The 20,124-nt window shown below is 37.2% G+C and overlaps 1 protein-coding gene across 1 annotated transcript in view; it reads left to right on the top strand.

Moving 5' to 3' along the window:
- Positions 1-20,124, top strand: part of Ano10 (anoctamin 10) — a 185,226-nt gene that overhangs the window by 50,569 nt on the left and 114,533 nt on the right. The window contains exon 11 of the mRNA XM_076844307.2: positions 1,663-1,791. Within this exon, the coding sequence (XP_076700422.1) occupies positions 1,663-1,791 (129 nt within the window). The remainder of the gene's footprint in view (positions 1-1,662; positions 1,792-20,124) is intronic.

Below are 20,124 nucleotides of genomic sequence, written 5' to 3'. Positions count from 1 at the left end.
ACTGCCCACCTATCAGAGTAGCTAGAATAAATGAAGTGACAGTACCGAAACTGGTAAGGATGCAGAATAATTAATATAAAATGACACACAACTCTGGAAACAGCTTGGCTCTTTCTTATCAGACTGAACGTGCAACTGCCTTATAAACTCATGCTTCTACCTTTGGACATTTATCTCAGAGAAAAGTTACATTATGTTCCTATAAAAATCTGTACAGAAACGTTTATAGCAGCTTTATTTGTAATAGCACAAAAGTGAATCAGACCAAATGTTCTTCATACCATAGAATGCCACTGTGCAATAAAAAGGAACAAACTCTTGCTATGTGGAACAATTTAGATGAATATCCAGGCAGTTATAATGAATGAAAAAAGAGGTTTCATAACATATCACTTCATTTATGTAGCATTTTTTTAAATGACAAAATTTTAGAAGAGAAAAGCAGCTTAGTGACTGTGAAGGGCTAGATAAATTATACAAGGGCAACAACAGGACTCCTTGAACTGTTTGGTGTCTTGACTGTTCTGGCAGATAAATGAAATCAAACATATTATACAATTATTTGAACCGACAGGTGCACAAAGATGAGTGCAAGGAAAACTAGAAACAGGAATAAGAATAATACAAATCACCTTTACTTAAAGATATTAAGTACACAGTAAAACAAGACCAATGGCTTTAAATAGATGAGGGTGTCTGTGATCACTTTTAGTGTTGAGTATGGCACTAGAATTACTGCCCAACCTAATTAGACAAGAAAAGGAATTATAAGTATAAAAAGTAGGAATAGAGCTAAAACTCTGTTTGGAGATGATGTGATCATTGGATTATATGCTTGGGAAAACTCAGAGAATCAAAATTGCTACAAGTAATATGAAGATATAATAACTCACAAACTTAACAGAAGTAAGTAACTGTTTCATATACAAATAACCATTAGAAGATACAACAGAAGTAAAGTTATAATAGGAATAAAGACTTTGTATTTCTTGGAATTAGTGGTTATCAAGTAGTGATAGCCCAAGCTTTATGTTAAAAAAAGAAAAAGAGCCACGGCCAGTACTGTTTTCTATCCATACCTGGAAGTGTGCACCAAGATCTCCTTCACAGGATCAAGGATGAGAGTAGGTCTCAATAGAGCCTGGCATCTCTGCATTTCTAAGGTTCTATGGTGGTTTGGTAAGTGCTACTAGGAAAAATCACTCTTTAGAATTGGTGTTCGTTACAGCTAAACTGGATGTGTTATGTGATCTGTCAAAGTGGAAAGAGAGCTTCACAAAATAAATTGTTTCAAGTATTATGTGTATTTGTGAGATATTTTCTCTGGTGGCCCTTTAGATTCCTCTTAAATATGAGTAGAGTAGAATAGCTTTAACAGTGTATTGAATGTATTCCAAATTCAGGTGCCTGGTCACCTCCAGTTGAGACAGTAGAACATATTTCTTCAGGATAGTCAAGCCAAATTGTCTACAATACCTTCTAACAGTATAGTTTTTTTCAACAAAAGAAAAATCAAAACACGACAGAAGAAAGTTTAAAATGTACTTGAAATGTGTAGAATGTGGGGAAAGACTTTTTCTTGATTTTTAGATAATATGAAAAAGAAAAGGATAAGGAACTATGAAAATGGTCATTGAAACTTCACATTCTTCTTTATTTTAGCTGGCTTTTGAAACAATGAGTGTCATATCTGTGGTCACTAACTGTGCTCTGATTGGAATGTCACCTCAAGTGAATGCAGTCTTTCCAGAGTCAAAAACAGACCTCATTTTGATTGTAGTAGCAGTGGAGGTAAGTGAAAATTTATTATTTGAAGTAGCATCCATATCAGATGTCTCTGTTATCTATTCTAAAGCAGTGCTGTCCCTGCTGACCATGACAATTCAGTATCATGCATTTACTGGTAAGAAAGTAGCACAGTTCAAATAGAGGACATGAGGATTCAGGCTGTTTATTTATGGTTACTGCCCAGACCATCAGGATGCAAATAGGAAGTGACTTTTTTAGCTATTGTGCTGAGTGGATAAATCCTCTTTGGAATAACATTCTACAAATTTAACAGGTATTTTTTTGTCTATTCTGGGGAAATGTCACTTCTGTTTTCTTAAGCAAATCCTAAGTAATGCTTGTTAATAATGATTTATGTCTCATTTGCCACAAATATAAAATTTGTTGTGAAATACTATCAAACTCCACAATATAATTTGTGGAATAATAAATAATTTAACATGCAAAGTACAGGTAGGCTGTCTCTGTACTTTTCAGTTTTTCCTTTGTTATTATGTTTTAGAATATGGATTCTTACAACACCTTGAAAATTAAACACTAATCAAAAGTAAATAGAAGAATTTTCCCAAAGATTTTTCATTGCTAGTGTTTATCATTGTTAAAAGAATACCATACTTTTCATTTTTCAAAATTTTAAAAGTAGAACAGTTATAGAAATTTATTAAAGCAGTATTTAGCAGGAGCAGAGAGTGGTGTTTCATATCCCCAAGGCCTTCGGACTCAGGGTTGAATAGAAGAAATGAAATTATGAATGTGTACATTTCTGGAATTAGCTAGAGAAATATATTCTGCTTTGCCCTTTTTGCTCTTTTATCATATTTCATAGGAATCTATATTCATAATAGATGCTATATGTAGAATATTCATTTTGAGGGTGATTTTAGACAGTAGTGTGTAGGAGGGGAAAGAGATTGGCCCCGGCAGATAAAAGGAAGTCGATTTTGAATGTTGTGAGTTGAATAAGATTTTGGAGAGCTATTTGCAAGACTGATTTATTACCTGCAGAAATGAGTAGAATAAGATGGAGGTTCTACCGAGGTGATTCTGCAACTTGTATTTGGGGTAAAAATGGGAGTTCATAACCCACTTGAATCAAATTTATGAAAGATGATATGTCATGAGCTTTGTAATTTGTGAACAACCAATAAAAAAATAAATAAAATTTAAAAAAGTTAAAAAAAAAAAAAGACGGAGGTTCTTTGGAGAGGGAGAAACCAGCTGGCTGGGCTTCTTGATTTAGGTTATGGCCCATAACTTTGAATATCTAGAAACTTGCCTTTGCCAAAACAGAATTATTTGCCATCCAAGATTGGTTAGGCTTTTGGGATTAACATAAACTGCAAACTATTAAGATGTATAAGGGTCCTACCAAGATGTTAAGTAGCTGATTTCAGGTAGGAGATACTTTTACAGTGACCATAATAGTTAGTGTTATAGTACAAGTGGAATTGGTTATTAAATGATTTCCTGGTGAGTGATGAGTCAGAACAGGGAAAATGTAATAATCTTGAGGGACACGGAAACCTGAAAACTACCCCTGCCCCAAACAGAGCAGGTCTCTGTTCTGAGCCAGGTCTTGGTGTCCATTTGTCAACTTCTGAGCAGCACAGGATGAGTTTAGTGTCGCCCACCTCTTGATTTTGTCTTCTCTTTCTCCTGATTTCCGACTAGCTGTCTTCCTTCTTGTATAGTACCATTGGTCAGACTGCTGCTTTCTTTTGCATTTAATGATACCTAATCAGGTACCCAGGGCCCAGTTCTCTCTTACTTTGGGAGATTTGCTGGCTGTCTCCTGTTACTTTACTGATTTCCTACATTTGAGTGTGCCCTCACTTTGGCTTATAAATTGAGCATTTTGTGTGTAAGTACAAAACTAATCTTAGAGAAGGTGTTAGAAGTAATCAAAAAATTAGTAAGTTAGCTAATTTTATTCTAGTGTTACTGAGACCTCAACTGAACACCATCTGGTCTTGTAATGATCCAAAAAGAGGAACATTTACAAATAAGGAAAAGTAAGTTTTTGGTTTTTTACCATTTAAGCTTATAAAATCATGCTGAAATTACGATTCACATTGTTATAAGGTAACTGCGTGAGGTGATAGACATGTTAATTAGCTTAATTGTGTTAGTCATTTCACAATATATTGTACCCTTAAATATATACAATTTTTATTTGTCAATTATACCCCAGTAAAGTTGGAATCAAAAAAGGTTGTTACAAAAAGTTTATCAAAACTATCAGTGGATCAAATTAACATGTTTCTTTATATTTATAAGATTTTCCTCTTAAACCTGGAAATATCTTTTCAGGTAACTAAGTAAAAATCTTAAATTTATTATTTTAAAATAAAATTATTATTTATTTCTTTTTTTTTTCTGGAGTCTAGATAGTGTTAGTATTTATTTGGTTTTAAAAGAATGTTTTTCTTGTAGCATGTTAATGGCATGCTGTATTTTCATAATTTATTCATAACTTCTAAATGAGTTGAGATTTCACTAATTCCCAAAAAGCCATAATAAGTAAACTCTAAATATATATTTGAAGTAAAGTCTTATATACATTTTTAACATCTTGATGGAAAAATCAATTTAAGTTAAACATTTTCTCCAAATTAGTTAGCATCTAGATATAATTATATGGTTAGAATTTGTTAACAAAGAAGTCTTAGAAAATGCAATAATTTTTTAAAGTTGATGTTTAACGTAACTTAAACTTTTTAATTTAAAATTGGATGAATTGATAGTTTCAATAGCTTTTTTTGTCTCACATTTTCGAAGCCAGCTACCTTTAAATTTTTAAGTGAGGTTTTTAATTAGGATGTTTTTTAGAGCTTGATTTAAAGCAGCACGAAGTTGAGTAAAGGATAAAATGGTCATTACTACTTGCTGAGAACTGCCATGTCTCGGCTTTTGTGTATTTACTGCCATCTAGTGTTGCCTTTGAAAGTCAATGGTAACTGAACTCTACTTTTTTTTTTGTAAAATAGTTTATTATTGACCAAACAGGAGAATTAGCCAACTGATGTATAAGATGAAAATTTACGAATAAGCCATTTTTGTGGGTTGAAAATAAGCAAATACTGGCAATGTCATAAAGTTTAGCCTGCAAGATCAAATCAGTAGTTCCCCTTAAGGAGTAATGCGCCTCACTTTTAAAACAAATTTAGTTCACTTCTTTGATGTAATTTCAAACAAAGGATCGTTGATTTAAATGCAGAATTGCACTAAAACTCCAAGTTAAAAAAATAGAAATGACCTAAAAATCTTACAAATATCAAATGTTAGATAATATTTCATTTTAGTATTAAATGAAATTACAGTGTCCTTTTAATTCTGAGTTTGGAAGCTGTACCAGTTTGACATATTAAGTGCTAACAATTTATCTGCTGAAAGCTGTTGTTTTTCTAAGTGAAAAATGAGTTAACTGCTTATTCTAGAAGTTACATTGCATTTTTAATGTTTAGGACCTGGTGATCTACAGGTCTGCACCACACATGTTTAATTGTAGTTCTTCTCAGCAAAAGAAACAATCAGTGAGGTGAATAGAGAGCCTACATCTTGGGAGCAAATTTTTACCACTCACACATCAGATAGAGCACTAATCTCTAGGGTATATAAAGAACTTAAAAAGCTAAACACCAAAAAACAAATAACCTAATCAGTTAATGGTCCAAGGACCTGAACAGACACTTCTCAGATGATATATAATCAATCAACAAATATATGAAAAAATGTTCATCATCTCTAGCAATTAGAAAAATGCAAATCAAAACTACTCTAAGATTTCATTTCACTTAGTCAGAATGGCAGCTATTAAGAAAACAGACAACAATAAGTGTTGATGAGGATGTGGGGGAAAGGCATACTCATACATTGCTGGTGGGACTGCAAAATGGTGCAGCCAAAATGGAAAGCAGTATGGAGATTCCTTGAAAAACTGGGAATGGAACCACAATTTGACCCAGCTATCCCTCTCCTCAGTCTATACCCAAAGGACTAAAAACAGCGTACTAAAGGGACACAGCCACATCAATGTTTATAGCAGCATGATTCACAATAGCTAAATTGTGGAACCAGGTTAGAGGCCCTTCAGTAGATGAATGGATTAAAAAATGTGGCATATATACACAATGAAATATTACTCAGCAATAAAAGAGAATAAAATCATGGCATTTGCAGGTAAATGGATGGAGTTGGTTAACTTAGTATTTTATTCTTCAATCCCCCAAAACCAAATGCTGAGTGTTTTCTTTGATATAAGGAGGCTGATTCATAGTGGAGTATGGAGAGGGAGCATGAAAGGAATAGACAAACTCTAGATAGGGCAGAGGGGTAGGAGGGGAAGGGAGGGGGCATGAGGTTAGAAATGATGGTGGAATGTGATGATCATTACTATCCAAAATACATGTATGAAGACATGAATGGTGTGAATATACTTTGTATACAACCAGAGAAGTGAAATTATGCTCTATATGTGTGATATGAATTGTAATGCATTTTGCTGTCATATATAACAAATCAGAATAAAAAATTTAAAAAACCCACTTAATTAGTTTTTGACACCTCCCCCCCACTCCCACTCCACAGTGTTTCTCATGTGTTTATAATGATTAAAGGTATCTTCTAAGGATGAACTGAGCCCTCATGGTTTTTTATGTCCTCCTAGGGTTATTTTTCTAGTTTCAGACTTAAAGAGAATTTGCAAGACAATTTAGATAATCCCTATATACCCTACTTATATGAGGATCTACTAATTTGGAACATTTTTGTCACATGTATTCTCCCTTTCTGGAGAGAGAAGGGGGGAAAAAGGAAGAAGGAAAGAAAGAAGGGATGGGGGAAGAGAGATAAGAGAGATGCATTTACATATAGACGTTTAAAACTATGCAGATGTGGGATCTGTCCCTGCTCTGCCTCTTAGTGCCATCGCCTTGTTTTGTGAGCCCATTTCTTTGACTAGCAGATTGAGGTGGGTGCAGCTTCCCTTGCACAGATGCTCTGAAAAGTAGAAGTGACAAAGGCATATTCTAATCACAAGTGTCTGGCACTTAGCAGATCCTGCTACCACTCTTATAAGGTGAATGTAAGTGAGATTATTTTGTATGTGAAATGCCAGACCCAGAGCTGAGTACTGACTGGATTGAGACACAGGGGATATGAGTGGCAGTTCTGACTTGGCTCAGCCGTGGCAGAATGACACTTCGATTATCTTATTAGTGTTGTCATCATCGTTTGTTAAGCAGGCAGTGTCACAGCATAGAAGTAGCTTGGGGTGTCAGAGTCAGTTTATAGCTGAACTAGAATTTCAATTTTTCCTTCAGTCTCTGTGCATCTTCCGTTTCCTCAGATGTACAATGAGTATGTTGGTAATTTGAGTGAGAAGTGACAGGTATGTGTTTGACCCAGAAGAGGAATTGGAAGACTGATAACAGATAATAGTACCATCATTATTAATGGGTTGATCTTTTAGTGATTAGTTTATGTCTCCATTGGCTCCTGGATGCATTTCCATAATAATGCTGCATTGGTTTTGTTGGTTGTTTATATGTTAGCTTCCCTCTCTTCTTCCTTCCTGTGGCATGACTGTGTTTCTCTCTTCTGGGTCTTGCTTCCACACCTCAGTCCACCCCTACCCTCTCTTTCCTATCCATTGATCAAGTCTTTCCCATTTTGACTTTGGAATATTTGTTTGGTTTCTCTCACTCATCACCATTGGCATGGTTTGAGTTCAGGTACTCGAAATTTCTCATCTGGATTGTTTTTTAAAATGGATTTACTGAGGGTAATTTTTTTTTTTTTAACCTCTCAGTGTAATTCACATACCACATGGTACAGTCGGTGGTTCTTACCTAGACTCTCATGGCAGAACCTCACTAGCCATTTGACTCTCGTGCTGCCCTTCCTTTGCCCCATGCACTCTGTTTCTGGAATTGTTATTCCTAAATGAAATTCTAATATTATTTCTTCTCTGTTATGGTGCATGGCTTTCAGAAGACATACCTCAGTGGAATGCAATATCCTTTTCCTTTCACCTCCACTGGTTTCTATTCCATCCTTGGACATCCCAAGAGCCCTTCTTATAAGTCAGTGTTAGCATTTACTGGAACCTGAACCGGCAGCATTCGAAAGTCTCCTTTTCCAACTCTGATCTTCCTGAGAGTCTGGTCAAGGTCCAGCACACAGCAAATACTCAGGAACCGAGACATGTTTATCAAATTATTTTAACTCTTTGTTTTCAAGTGATTAAGTAATTGCTTAAAGGGTGAATGAGTCATTTGTAATTTTTTTCCAGTGCACACATATTGTACTTAGTATCAGACATTTAAGAATTAATTTCAGATTTATAATTGCAGACTTTGATATCGAACTTTTGGGAAGTATATGAAGAAACCTCTTAGGTAAAATATTAACATTCTATTATTTATAAGATCATCTGAAGGATATTAGGTGGTATTGCACAGTGGTTGAGAACAAAGGCTCCGGGTTCAACTCCTGACTACACATTAGCTAGCTCTGTGTCTTTGAATGACTTCAGTACATACTTCCTGCATTGTTATGAGGATTAAATCAATAAATGCATACAGTATATTTATACAGTGCCTATGAAGATTAAATAGTCAATATTTGTTAGTTGTTATTGTCATTGTTTTTTTCAGGAAAAGAAAATCTGTTCTTAATAGAGGACTCTTTATACAATTGAGAGGTTTGATTAAACACTGAGAATGCAGTTTAAAACTTAACTTAGGAAGGAACCCACAGCCAATCAAGTCATTCATCTGATCACTACTTCCCAATGTTGAGCACATGTTGGGTTTCTGGGAAGATAAAAAAGGGCTTTGACTTTTGGATTAGGGTACATACAAATGGAATTATGGAGTTACATTTTTCTTCCTATTTTTGTTTCTTTTATTCCTGTTGATAATCTTTGTTATTTCCTAGTCTTTCTTCAATTTTTATCCAAAGAAAACTTCTTCTGTGCTTTCCTAATGGGTGGGGAATTATTAAGGACAGTCAAGGCAGATTCTTTCATTGAGTACATGTTTACTGTGTGCTTAATGTACACCAGGCATTTTGTAACACACAGGCCCTGCTTTGGAACTCTACAGAGCTATCTGAGAGGAATTCTGCTGCCTTCCTGCCCCAGATGACCCCAGCTTTCTCCATTCCCTCTCGTGGGTGTCCTGACTATAGAGGTGCTCCCTCTGCAGGGGAGTTGGGATGAGAGAGTGGGATAGATGTCTACTCACTGAGTTAAGTACTTACCCAGAGGTATTTTGATACCAAATTTGTTTATGTGTGGCATTCTTGTTACTGTAATTGGCATAATTTAATTAGATGGAATGAAAACTGATGAAAAACATGTGCTAAAATGGAACCATCATTTCTGTGCAAACTTTTAGAAAGACTCCATAAAGACAACTTACTATCAGGTTGGATAAAAATGAGAGTTATAAAGGACTGGGAGAAACCATAAAAATATGGGCAGTTTCCAGATTCTGTTTTCACATTGCTTCATAAGTATCTTCAAGTTTTCACTCTTCTTTAAAGAAAAGGAATCTGAATATTGTAGGCATTGTCTTATGGGTTATTATTTCACTGCATGCATTCTAAAATATACAAATATATACATGTTTATGATTCTGCATTTCTGCTAACTTTATTGAATAACTGAGGAATTACTGGCCCCAACTGGATCACCTCTGTGGGCTTCTTCTGTCCTTAGATTCCTAAATTAGAGGCCTGGCTTTTAGGTATGTTAGTTAATAGGAAATATTTGTTTGGTTGAAGAACCCAGCACCCTGATGGTTAGCACATATTCTTCTTCAATATAGTTTTTTTGTTGTTGTTGTTGTTGTGGTGGTTTTTTTTTGGGGGGGGATTGGGTAACAGGGATTGAACTCAGGGGCACTCACCACTGAGCCACATCCCCAGTCCTAAATTGTATTTTATTTAGAGACAGGATCTCACTGAGTTGCTAAGCACCTCACTGATGCTGAGGCTGGCTTTGAACTTGCAATCCTTCTGTCTCAGCCTCCCAAGCTGCTGGGATTATAGGCGCACACCACCACTCCCATCTTAAATACATTTTTGTTAATGTGCAACTTTTGAAAATTACTCTGCATTTTTATTTTAAGATCTTACAGTGGTTAGCCTGTTTCTTGACCTGGAAAGTTTAGGAAAAGGCAAGTCTCAACTTCATATTCACAATAGTATTCCTTTCAGAAAAGAATTACACAGGGGGTAAGAATTAGAAAACCAACTCCACAGCTTTTCCACCTTGAAAGTCATCATTTCAAAGTTGGCTGCATTATTTTTGTTAAAGTGAAATCATAGAAGGTCATACGTATGGGCATTCAAATGTAAATACTTGCGCTCCTCTCCCTCAGCAGCAGACAAGCTTGTTTCAATAGTTTCCCCTTGAACTTGCCTGCTAACCTTGTTCTTGTATGACAGTGACCTTTCCTTTTAGATAGGTGAACCAATTCCAATTCAAACTTTCTGATTTCTCTGATTTTCTATCTATGTTATTCCTTTGGGAAATGGGGAGATAAGAAAGCATTTTTAGTTTCAATTGAAACTAGAATTAAAGCAGAGAGGACACTTCTGCCCTTTAAAATATTGGATGGGGTGTTGAGCAGTTTCGAATCTGCAAGAAATGTACTTGAGGAGGCTTTGTGTGGCAGGGAACACCTTCAAAGGAAGAGTGGGACATTGGGGCAGCTCTAGAGGTAGGAGCAAGTGAGGGACAAAATCAGATTGTGGGTTTTCTTAGGGAGAGGGGAAAGCATGAATTGGAGGTGGGGGATGATGATGGGGAAACCAATGGAGGGCTCTGAGCTCATCACGAAAATATCACATCCCCTTACATTCCAAAATGGCCTCTTAGCGCGCTAGTTTGAATGACTTCAAAATTTATTTTCCTTTACTAACATAAACTCTAAACTTGACCATTTCAATGATGGGTAAAAATGAAAATTGAATTTATCACTATGAGATTGAACCTCCAATTCTGCCCTTGATAGGGAGCAGCTCCCAAGTGGGGCTGTGGGGTGGATGCAAGGGTGGTGTCTGTAAAGCACCCAGCCCTGTGTGTGTAGACAGCAGCCGCCTCTGCTCCTGCCCACGACCTCACTGCGCTGCAGGTTCCTTTGCTTTTTTCTACATCAGTCCAAAAGAACAGCTGGGGTCTACCAATTGCTCTTCTCCATTATTTTTAAACCCACCTTGCCTTTCCCATTTCTACAGTCCTGATATTTCTCATTATTTTGATATGTTGTAATTGTTCTTTTGTTATTGCTTCTGTCTCTCCACCTCTTTTAGTCTATAGCTTAAAGGCTTCAGAGCTTTGGATTTCTTTAGGCTTTAGTTTATTTTGTAGTCCCCCAAGGTGCCATGATACATCCTGGATTAAATTAGAAACTGTGTGAGAGCGTTTTGTGGATTCCAAGGTGCTTGCAAATGTAAAATGTTAATATTGCTACTATAATTTAATTAATAAAATGTGTTCCCCAGCCATTTATGTTATCAGTGTTACTAAAAATGGACTACGGATTTCTAAAGATGTTAAGGGCCATGAAGGGAAGAGAAGGAAAAGTTTTAAAATGTTGATTACTTTCTAAGAAATTTTCTTATTTTACATGTATTAGTTAAAGACCCTCATGTTCCAAATGAAAAAATACATAAATGCCATATACATCTATATGTATTTTTTGTAAGGTGTGCCCATTCTGAGCCTGAAGGTCAAGGCTCTCCTTGGCAGGCTGAACACAAGGTGAAGATGAGCTTCAGAAGGTACAGACATGGTTGTCCCCAGGCTGTCGTCGTTGAGCCCCAGCTGTGACCATTCCTACACATGCAGGGAAGGCTGTAGTGCTGTCATTATCCTTTGCATCTCTGCACTTCACACAGAAACTAATTGGCACCATCTGTGCTAGTAATTAAGCCTGTGTTGTGGTCACTGGATGAGGAACTTGGGTTGAGGGAACATTTCACAACAAAGGTGAGATAGGAGCAGAAAGAATACAGTTTGTTAATATTCTTTTATGATACTCTCAGTCATAGAAAGGAAAACGCAGCTGTCTGATAGATCAGTTCTGTTCATCCACAGCCTAGAAACACAGAATGTTCAGGAAGGACTTATGAACAAGATCATAGGTAGAGCTCTGTATTGTCTTCTCTTTGCTAACAGATTTGTCCTGAGGTTGCTGTAACATACATCCCTTCTAAACCAGGACATTAAAATTTACTAAGGGTGGTTGCTAGTGGTTAGGTTTAAGGGTAGTTTCTGGAGTGATGGAATTGTGCCATATATTGATTATGTGATGATTTCATAGCTCAGTACATTTGTTAAAGAACTGTACAGCAAGATGAATAACTTTTACTGTATGTAAATTACAGCAAATTTTAAAATGTATAAAAATATATTTTAAAAAATGTTTGGAGAATATTTTATCTGTGATTCAGGATATGTTATAAGATAAAGAATTTTTTTCTTTTTCAAAATTCAGAGTGAAACAATATAAAACCAGTTAATCTAAAATTTGATTTTCCATAGCAAGTGGATCTTTTCAAACAACAAATAAGATTTTGTAATTGACTCTTTAGAGACATTGTTAAAAGGAACATATCATGAGAAGTAATGGGCTTCTTTAGCTTTTCTTGCTTTGAGTTCCCGAAACTTGAGTTCATCATTTTGCTGATAAGAGGAAATTAATGAGGCGAAGCTTAAACACATTTGAGAATTCGCTGATCATATGTAAGAACAAAAATGATCTGCTGTTTCATGCTTTTGTTATTTGCAGACTATGTTTTTAGAATGTGGTTCATGCACAGACATGCAAATAATTATGAGGAAAGTGATGCAGCACTGTTATTAAACCTTTTGGAGGCAAAAGGTAGTCGTGTGCTCCTAGGACCAGCAGGATCTGTAGAGCAACAGTAGTGGTGACTGAGAATCCCAGTGTTCTAACCAGTGAAGGATTGAGGGGGTTCAGGGGGAGGTGTCAAAAGCCATAAAGTTAATTTCAGGTAATTTTTAAATAAATAATTTCAAACTAAGAATAGTATACAACTTGTAATGTTAAATTTACTCATGTGCTTGACATTTATGAGGAATATTTAAATAACTTATAAAGTAATCTAAACCAAGAACCTATTTAAGTAAACTAAAGAATATATATATATATTTTTAAATATAAAGACTAACACATATGTGAAGAGTATGGCTCAATAGAAAGATGTCTTAGCAGTTGGATTACAAGGATTTGTTGGGTACATATCTTACAGGACTTTTCTTTTTCTTTTTGCTTTAAAATAAAGGCCAAGCCTGGGAATGTAGCTCAGTGGTAGAGTGCCTACACAGTGTATGTGACACTCTGGGTTCCATCGCCAGCACCACACACATGCATGTGCACACATACACACACACACACACGCACACACACACACAAAACCCCAAAAAACATAAAACTGAATGCCTTGTCCTGCTTATTCATTACTGCAGGAGAAAGGTTTATAATCTTTAATGTCCTTGGAAAGGGTCCTATGCAAGCCCTTGTCAACTGATGACATAATTATTCATTCACACATCATCAGAATTTAAGGGAATTTGGATTTTTAGGATCTCTCCCAGTTGTCCTAGTTATTGTTACTGAAACTTCCTGTGATTATACTCGTATTTGTAGTGCTACTATAGGTGTGGTTCACATACTCTGCTGGTCTGAGAACTGTTTATTAATTCCACAGTAAGAGAAGGAACTCATGCTAAAGTGCAAATCAACATACTGTTTCTTTCATTAAAAATGTTTAGGTATTAAAAAAAAAAAAAAAAGGAGTTGATTTGCCCTCTGGCACAAGTCCCCCCTCCCCATGTAAGCTGGTCACAAGCATGTTTGACCTGCACTGGCTTACAGTGCTGAGGTTAAATACATCACTCTCTTGTCCCCAGGAAGGTTGATGGATTTGTATGGCATTCATACTACTGAGCAGGAGCACTGTTGTCATTTTGTTCTCATTCCTGACTCTGAGGCTGTCATGCTCCACTGCCTTATTCCTTGCCTGTGTATTTGCAGGTGGACCCTGGGATCACAGGTAGGGGTGGAGGACTGTCCTGTGGAGAGGTCACCACTGCTCATTGGCTCACATTATTGTTGGAAGTATTGTCTGGGTCAGTGAATGGAACCCTGCAGAGCAACTGTGCTGCTACTCTCCCTTCCTCCTCCCCCACTACACATGCGCGTGTGCATGCGCGCGCGCACACACGAACCGAGTTCTGAAAATAGCAGAAGGTATTCAGTTGGTCCTTTCAACCTTTGGGAGAAAGTGCCATTTGCAAGCATTCCTTCTCAGCTCTCTGTAAGAATGTTTTATAGAAATTGTTCTCTCCATACCTTTCATGTGTATTCTGCCTCCGTGTTGCTTGGTATCTGAGAGTCTTTTAATAAAGTTTCATTATTGTTGTTAACTGACAGCATGTAGAAACTAGAAAGGTATAATTTACAGAAATAGTTGTCTTGATTTAAATTTCAAGTATGTGTTCTTTGAATAGCAATGTATTTACATGATTCAGAATTTCTGTTTCCTAGTCAACAAATTCCCTGCTTGGCAGCCAGCGGGATGGTTTCTTGTGCATGCTTCTAGGGATGTTTAATGTACTGATAAACAACTATGTATAAGAATAATGATTCATGAGCAGAATTTAGTGAATTTCCTAGTTGTTTAGTATAAATAAGAGAATGCTATTATTAGCAGTTGAATTTTTTTTTTTTTAAATACTACAGATTGAACCCAGGACATCACACATGCTCATCAAGTGCTCTACCACTGAGCCACGTCCCCAGACTATCTTAATTTTTTTATTTTATTTTAAGACAGGGTCTTGTTAAATTGTCCAGGCTGGCTTCAGCCTCCCTAGTAGCTGGGATTACAGGCGTGTGCCACCACACCAAATGGAGAAAAAGTGTTATGCAAAGGAATGCATATGTAAGATGACCTCTTGATGCTGGTGGACTTTAGAACTTATGATTTGAAAGATATTTCACAAAGCAGTTTTGACCTTTTCAGAATAAGATAAGTTCTTGCATCATGAATAAATGACAAGTTGAAGAAAAGTGATTGGTACCCTTGTTATTTCAGGCTTGGATCAGCTTCACCTCCAGTTTAGCAATATCAAGAGCTGCTAGTAATAAATATTTTGTCATGCTTTTTTGCCAGAGATAGGACCAGGACTAGATTGGGGTCAAAAGCGAAGGAGCAGTCTATTTGTGGACCTATTACATTGTTGTTGGTTTGTTTTTTTTTTCTTTTTAAAATAAGAATGAATTTCTTTAGAACTGCTCCAAAGGCCAAAGCCTATTTAAACAGATAACTGTGCAACTCTGGAATAAGAATCAGTTTTAACAGTATAATTCAACAAAAAGGCATTGGATTAGGAAGTCTTGAGGTGTTATTGAAATAAGCCTCATAAGATTTAAACAAATGTGAAACAGGTATATTCTTTGACCTATAAATTCCACATCAAATAATTAATCTTGAGGAGAGATAACTGGAAGCCAGGGTGGGAGGTACACCTGAGCCTCAGTGAGACAGTTCCTTGGATGCACTTGCGGTAACCTTCCAGTTCACAGCCCGTTCTTATTTCCATTTTTCTGCTATATTTGCTTCCCCTCGTCCCTCAGCATTCCTATCTGTTTCATTTGACAACATGCTTCTCACTTCACTACCATCATCTAAAATGTGTTGCCATCTCTTCTGCTGACAGCCCCTATTTTAGACGTCTGTCTTTGATTTCTTTGACTGTTTTGAAGATGTTTGGGCCTGTATCCTGGTCTGGGAGTAAGCAGGGGTATGTTGAGCCCCTTCTGAGTTCAGGCCTTGGCCTTGCTATAAAATCCACAAAGAGAATATCTTATGGGGTGTGGATCATGGACATCTGGCTAAGGAACACTGCCTTTAGAGCAGACTCTAGTTTTACATAAAAAAGAAATTGAGCACACAGAAGCCTAAACATACCATGGGTTCTTTTAGTGCCTGGATCAGTGATTCAGATGTTTTAGAAGGATTGTTTCTGCTGCTTGTTCATGGGAAAAAGCGTTAAAATAATGTGAATTAAGATTAATTTTGTTGTGTGTAACATGAGGGAGTTTTCAGGTGATGACACCTGATTATGATATGAATCTATGTGTGTTCAGATTTGTAAAACTGTACACCAAAAAGTAAATTTTGTTGTATGATAAAAAATTTTGTATATTCCTGCCAGGTTTTTGTTCCCGTGACTAAGAGGCTCAGGGGTCACTCCAGTTAAACTGGGCTAACTGGGCTGCACGAAATAACCACACAAGAGACACAAATACCTTTTTTTGGGGGTTGCTGTGACGGCTCCTCTGACCTTAAGGGTCCGCAGAAAGAGAGAGGAGAGAGCACACGCTGACCCCTTTTATTGAGGAGAAGCTATTCAAATGAGGCAAGGGGTCAGGTTTCAGGGGGCTGAATCTATCTTCATGATGTCCACTGTCAGCAGGTTGACTGACACCTGGGTAGTCCACACCCAAGGGCACAGTAAGAGGAGGGGACACACACAAGGCACTTCCATGGAAGATTCTATCCTAAACAGGGCAAGGGGTTATATTACAAAAGAACAGGTGAGCATAGCTTCACTCATAGGGCTGTAGCAAGACACACCCATTTCTGTGACTGAGTGCCTCAGCACCCAGCTGGGGAGTGTAACTCAGTCACCCGGAAGGTTGGCCTCCCACATATTCCCTGCAAATGTAGGTATGTACCTGTGAAAGTTATTTCACTGTTATATTGGATGAACTGTTATATGCCCTGCTCTTTATAAAAATTGAGATTTTTATAAAGAGGCAGGAAGATTGCAAGTTCAGAGCCAGCCTCAGTAACTTAGCAAGGCCCTAAGTAACCCAGTGAGACCTGTGTCTCTAAATAAAATATTTAAAAATGTCTGGGGATGTGGCTCAGTGATTAATTACTCCTGGGTTCAATCTCTGATACCAAAAAATTAATAATAAAAGAAATAGTAGAATATTAATTAAATATATGTTGTTATAATCAAAAGTTAGAATACCTTTACTGGTACCATGGACTTATTTTTTCCCCTAGAGTTTACTAATAATACTTCACAAGCAAGTTTTAGTTAAAAATTATATCTGGGTACATACTTGCCGCTGGAATTTGAGGAGTCTCTGGGTGGCCTCTGACTCTGGTTCTCAGACCTGTTCTCCATGGTTCTACACTCAAGGTGGCAGTATCTCCCTCTGGAGGTGATTTCACTGTGTTCCCACACCTCTATACCTTTGTTTTCTGCTCTACTGCTTTTTCCCTTAATGCCTGACTCAATTTCCCACTAAATCTGAGCTTGGGAGCTGGTCTCACTGGACTTGGGTATTTATTCCCTGTTTCACATGACATTGAATATATGGCCATCCCTTTCCCCTAGGTGTGTTGTAGATATGAGGGATTGATGCTTTCATTAATTCTTTCCTTGTAGATCTGTTTTTTATTTCTGTTTGTGTGTTTTTTGTTTTTTTTTAAGGACTTATGGAGAGATTGGGATTTTTGGTGGTTCCATTATCCCATGGCAGTTCAGAGATCTGGAAAAATTGAATTTATCTTGGTGTTTTCAGGCAATTTTAGTATATTATGTTCATTTGTGAACTGAAGAAGAGTGCTTCATCAGCTGTTCAGTTTATGGCATATTTCATTTTACATTATTTGAATTATCATACTTATTCTGATTTATACATAGTTCATTACAGAATCTATTCTCATTAATGCAGTACTAAACCTCTAATATATCATCTATGGGAGCATGCTGGGCATGTTGTAATAGTTTAATTGGATAAGGGGCATTTTGAAATTGAATTTTTATAAATATATAGCTGTTGAACAAAATGTGAAAACCTTCCCCAGAAATCCATTGCACAGATGAATCCAAACCTGTGATTTAAGTCCTGGGTAGATTGTTCCAAGCTACTGAAGAGTAGCCTGGTGTGTGTGTGCGTTCATTGTATGTGACATAAGTGTATATACACATGTAGGATATTTTATAAACATATACTGTTTTTTTTCCAATATTGTTGAAGTCAAATAATAAATTACAAATTATTTTAGACCCTCAGAGAACTTAAGGGATCTCCACTATTCCTGACTAAAGTAGGGCTGCAATAAGAATGTAGCTGCTATATTCTATTACATTTATAGGATTTTTAATTAAATATTCATAACATTTTAAGGAACTTTTTTAAAAAAATTAAATGCAATGTATTTCTGGATACTGGTTGTGGGTGTCAAACTCAACTGAAGTTTTCAGAAGTGAAACCATTTGTAGGGCACAGAACATTTACCAGAAGCTCTTTCCTGCCCTTCCCAGTTACTGCCATCCCAAAGCAACCACTATTCTGACTTGTATTGCTATTTGGTTTTGCCTCTGCTTAAAATTTTTGCATAAATTTTACCATACAGTATGTTTTCTCAATATATATATTTTTAAATATCCGAGGATGTTGGAATTGTTTCCCAACTATGGTGCTTTTTAGCAGTTTTCTCCTCTGACTTGTTAATTAATCATTTCGGATCGCTGTGTTGATGTGCACGCTGCCGCTTCCCCATGGCTGGCAGCGAGCTGCCGTCCTCACAGATGCACTGTTTCAGGCTTTACAGAAATAACCATAAACATTACGTCTCTAAATCCAGTGAAGAAATTGTCAAAATGATGGTTAATTAGAGAGATTAATAAAATATGAAGATATTTAAAGATCTGGTGACTGAACAGGACAATTAGTATGTTGCTAATTCTGATAGTGAATTTAAAATGGGAAAGATAATTTTACAGTCCATATGTTTGTCGTATCCATGACTAAAGAGATCAGTTGGCAGTCTTTTTAAAGCTTTGTCGTTTTCACCATTCAATTGGTTTTATTTCTCTAAGTGTGCTGATTTTAATGACTTTTTTACTTAATACTTTCTAAGTATATTATGTGAATATGCTAGTGTATTAAATGTTGGTGCTTGAGGATGAAGTGATAACTCTGTTGCAAAACAAAGTAAATAAATCCAAAGTGGAGAGATGATGTTGTCTGGCTACAGTAGTAACAACAGATCCTTGGATTTGGAAGGAACGACTTCCAGAAAATCTGAGAATTGCTGTGACCAACCTTTATTAGAGATCTCATACATGGCTGCCATTTTGATACTGACGACAGAAGAGGAAGAACTTGCAATGGAGAGGAGCAAATGGGAAAATGACCTCTGCTCTTCCTAAATGCCTCAGCTTCCCTCCCCTGCCACCATCACTACAGGTTTTATTTTAGGAACTTAGAGGATAAAAGACAGACAAAATATCTTTTCCTACTTAATAATTCTGCTCCCTTGACATTACTTCTTCCCATGAAATGTGGGTAAGCATGCCTTGTTGTGATGGGGAGAGGGAGTTTGTTGACCATGCCTCCTGGGGGATGCTCACCTGTCGATGCCTACAAGCAGAAGTGGGCTTGGTCCCTGGTCTTGGAGCTTTACCTAGCATCAACACAAAGCACCACATACTCCTGCCAATAGACATAAAATTACTGTTGTACGGGGTACGGGAACTTGACCTCATCAGAAGTCAGGAAGAGCTGTTTTTGAAGAGGAGTGATCACAAACATGGAGCCTGAAGTGAGAGTTAGGGATGAGAGACTGAGGAAGGGATGCTTTGGGCAGAAAGAAAGAGTAACCCTCCTAGGGAGCACAGAGTCTCCAGGGCTATAAGGATGCAGAGAGGAATGTGGTTTGAGGCTGGAGAGGACACAGAAGCCAGAGAGGCCAGATGACCTGTGGACATGCTGAGGAACGTTTTCTTCCCTTAGGAGCCCTGGGAAGTTATGGATCCAGGGAGGCTAGGGGTAGGAGTATGACAGTGGAAATGTGAAAATGTGATCTCATCCCATTTACAGTTTGAAAAACTAAAACAATGCCTGTTTCACTCACCATGGAGATGTTTCAGGAGATCAGAAGAGGAAGTGAGTTAGGGGGTACACTTAGTGGTCCAGGGGAGGGATCCTGATAGGCTGGATCAGGGCAGGCAGTGGCTCTTCTGGAGAGGCATGTGTTGGAAGAGGTATTTGGAGAGTTTACTCTGATGTATTGGATATGCTGTGTACCAGGGGAGAGAGAATATAATTAGTGATCATAGGTTGCTATCTTGGGTACTAGATAAGGGCCATTCATTGAAGTAGGGGACACTGGATTAGGTCCTTTTAGACAGAAGATCCCAAATTTGCTTCTGGTTCTGCTAGGGGAGAAATAATAGACAGGAAGAACCCAGTAGGCACTTGGGTGAGC

This window comes from Callospermophilus lateralis, chromosome 1 (genome assembly GCF_048772815.1).
Source record: "Callospermophilus lateralis isolate mCalLat2 chromosome 1, mCalLat2.hap1, whole genome shotgun sequence".
Taxonomy (NCBI): Eukaryota; Metazoa; Chordata; class Mammalia; order Rodentia; family Sciuridae; genus Callospermophilus; species Callospermophilus lateralis.
Note: the sequence above shows the minus strand (reverse complement) of the source record. Positions and strands in the feature narration are given on the sequence as shown.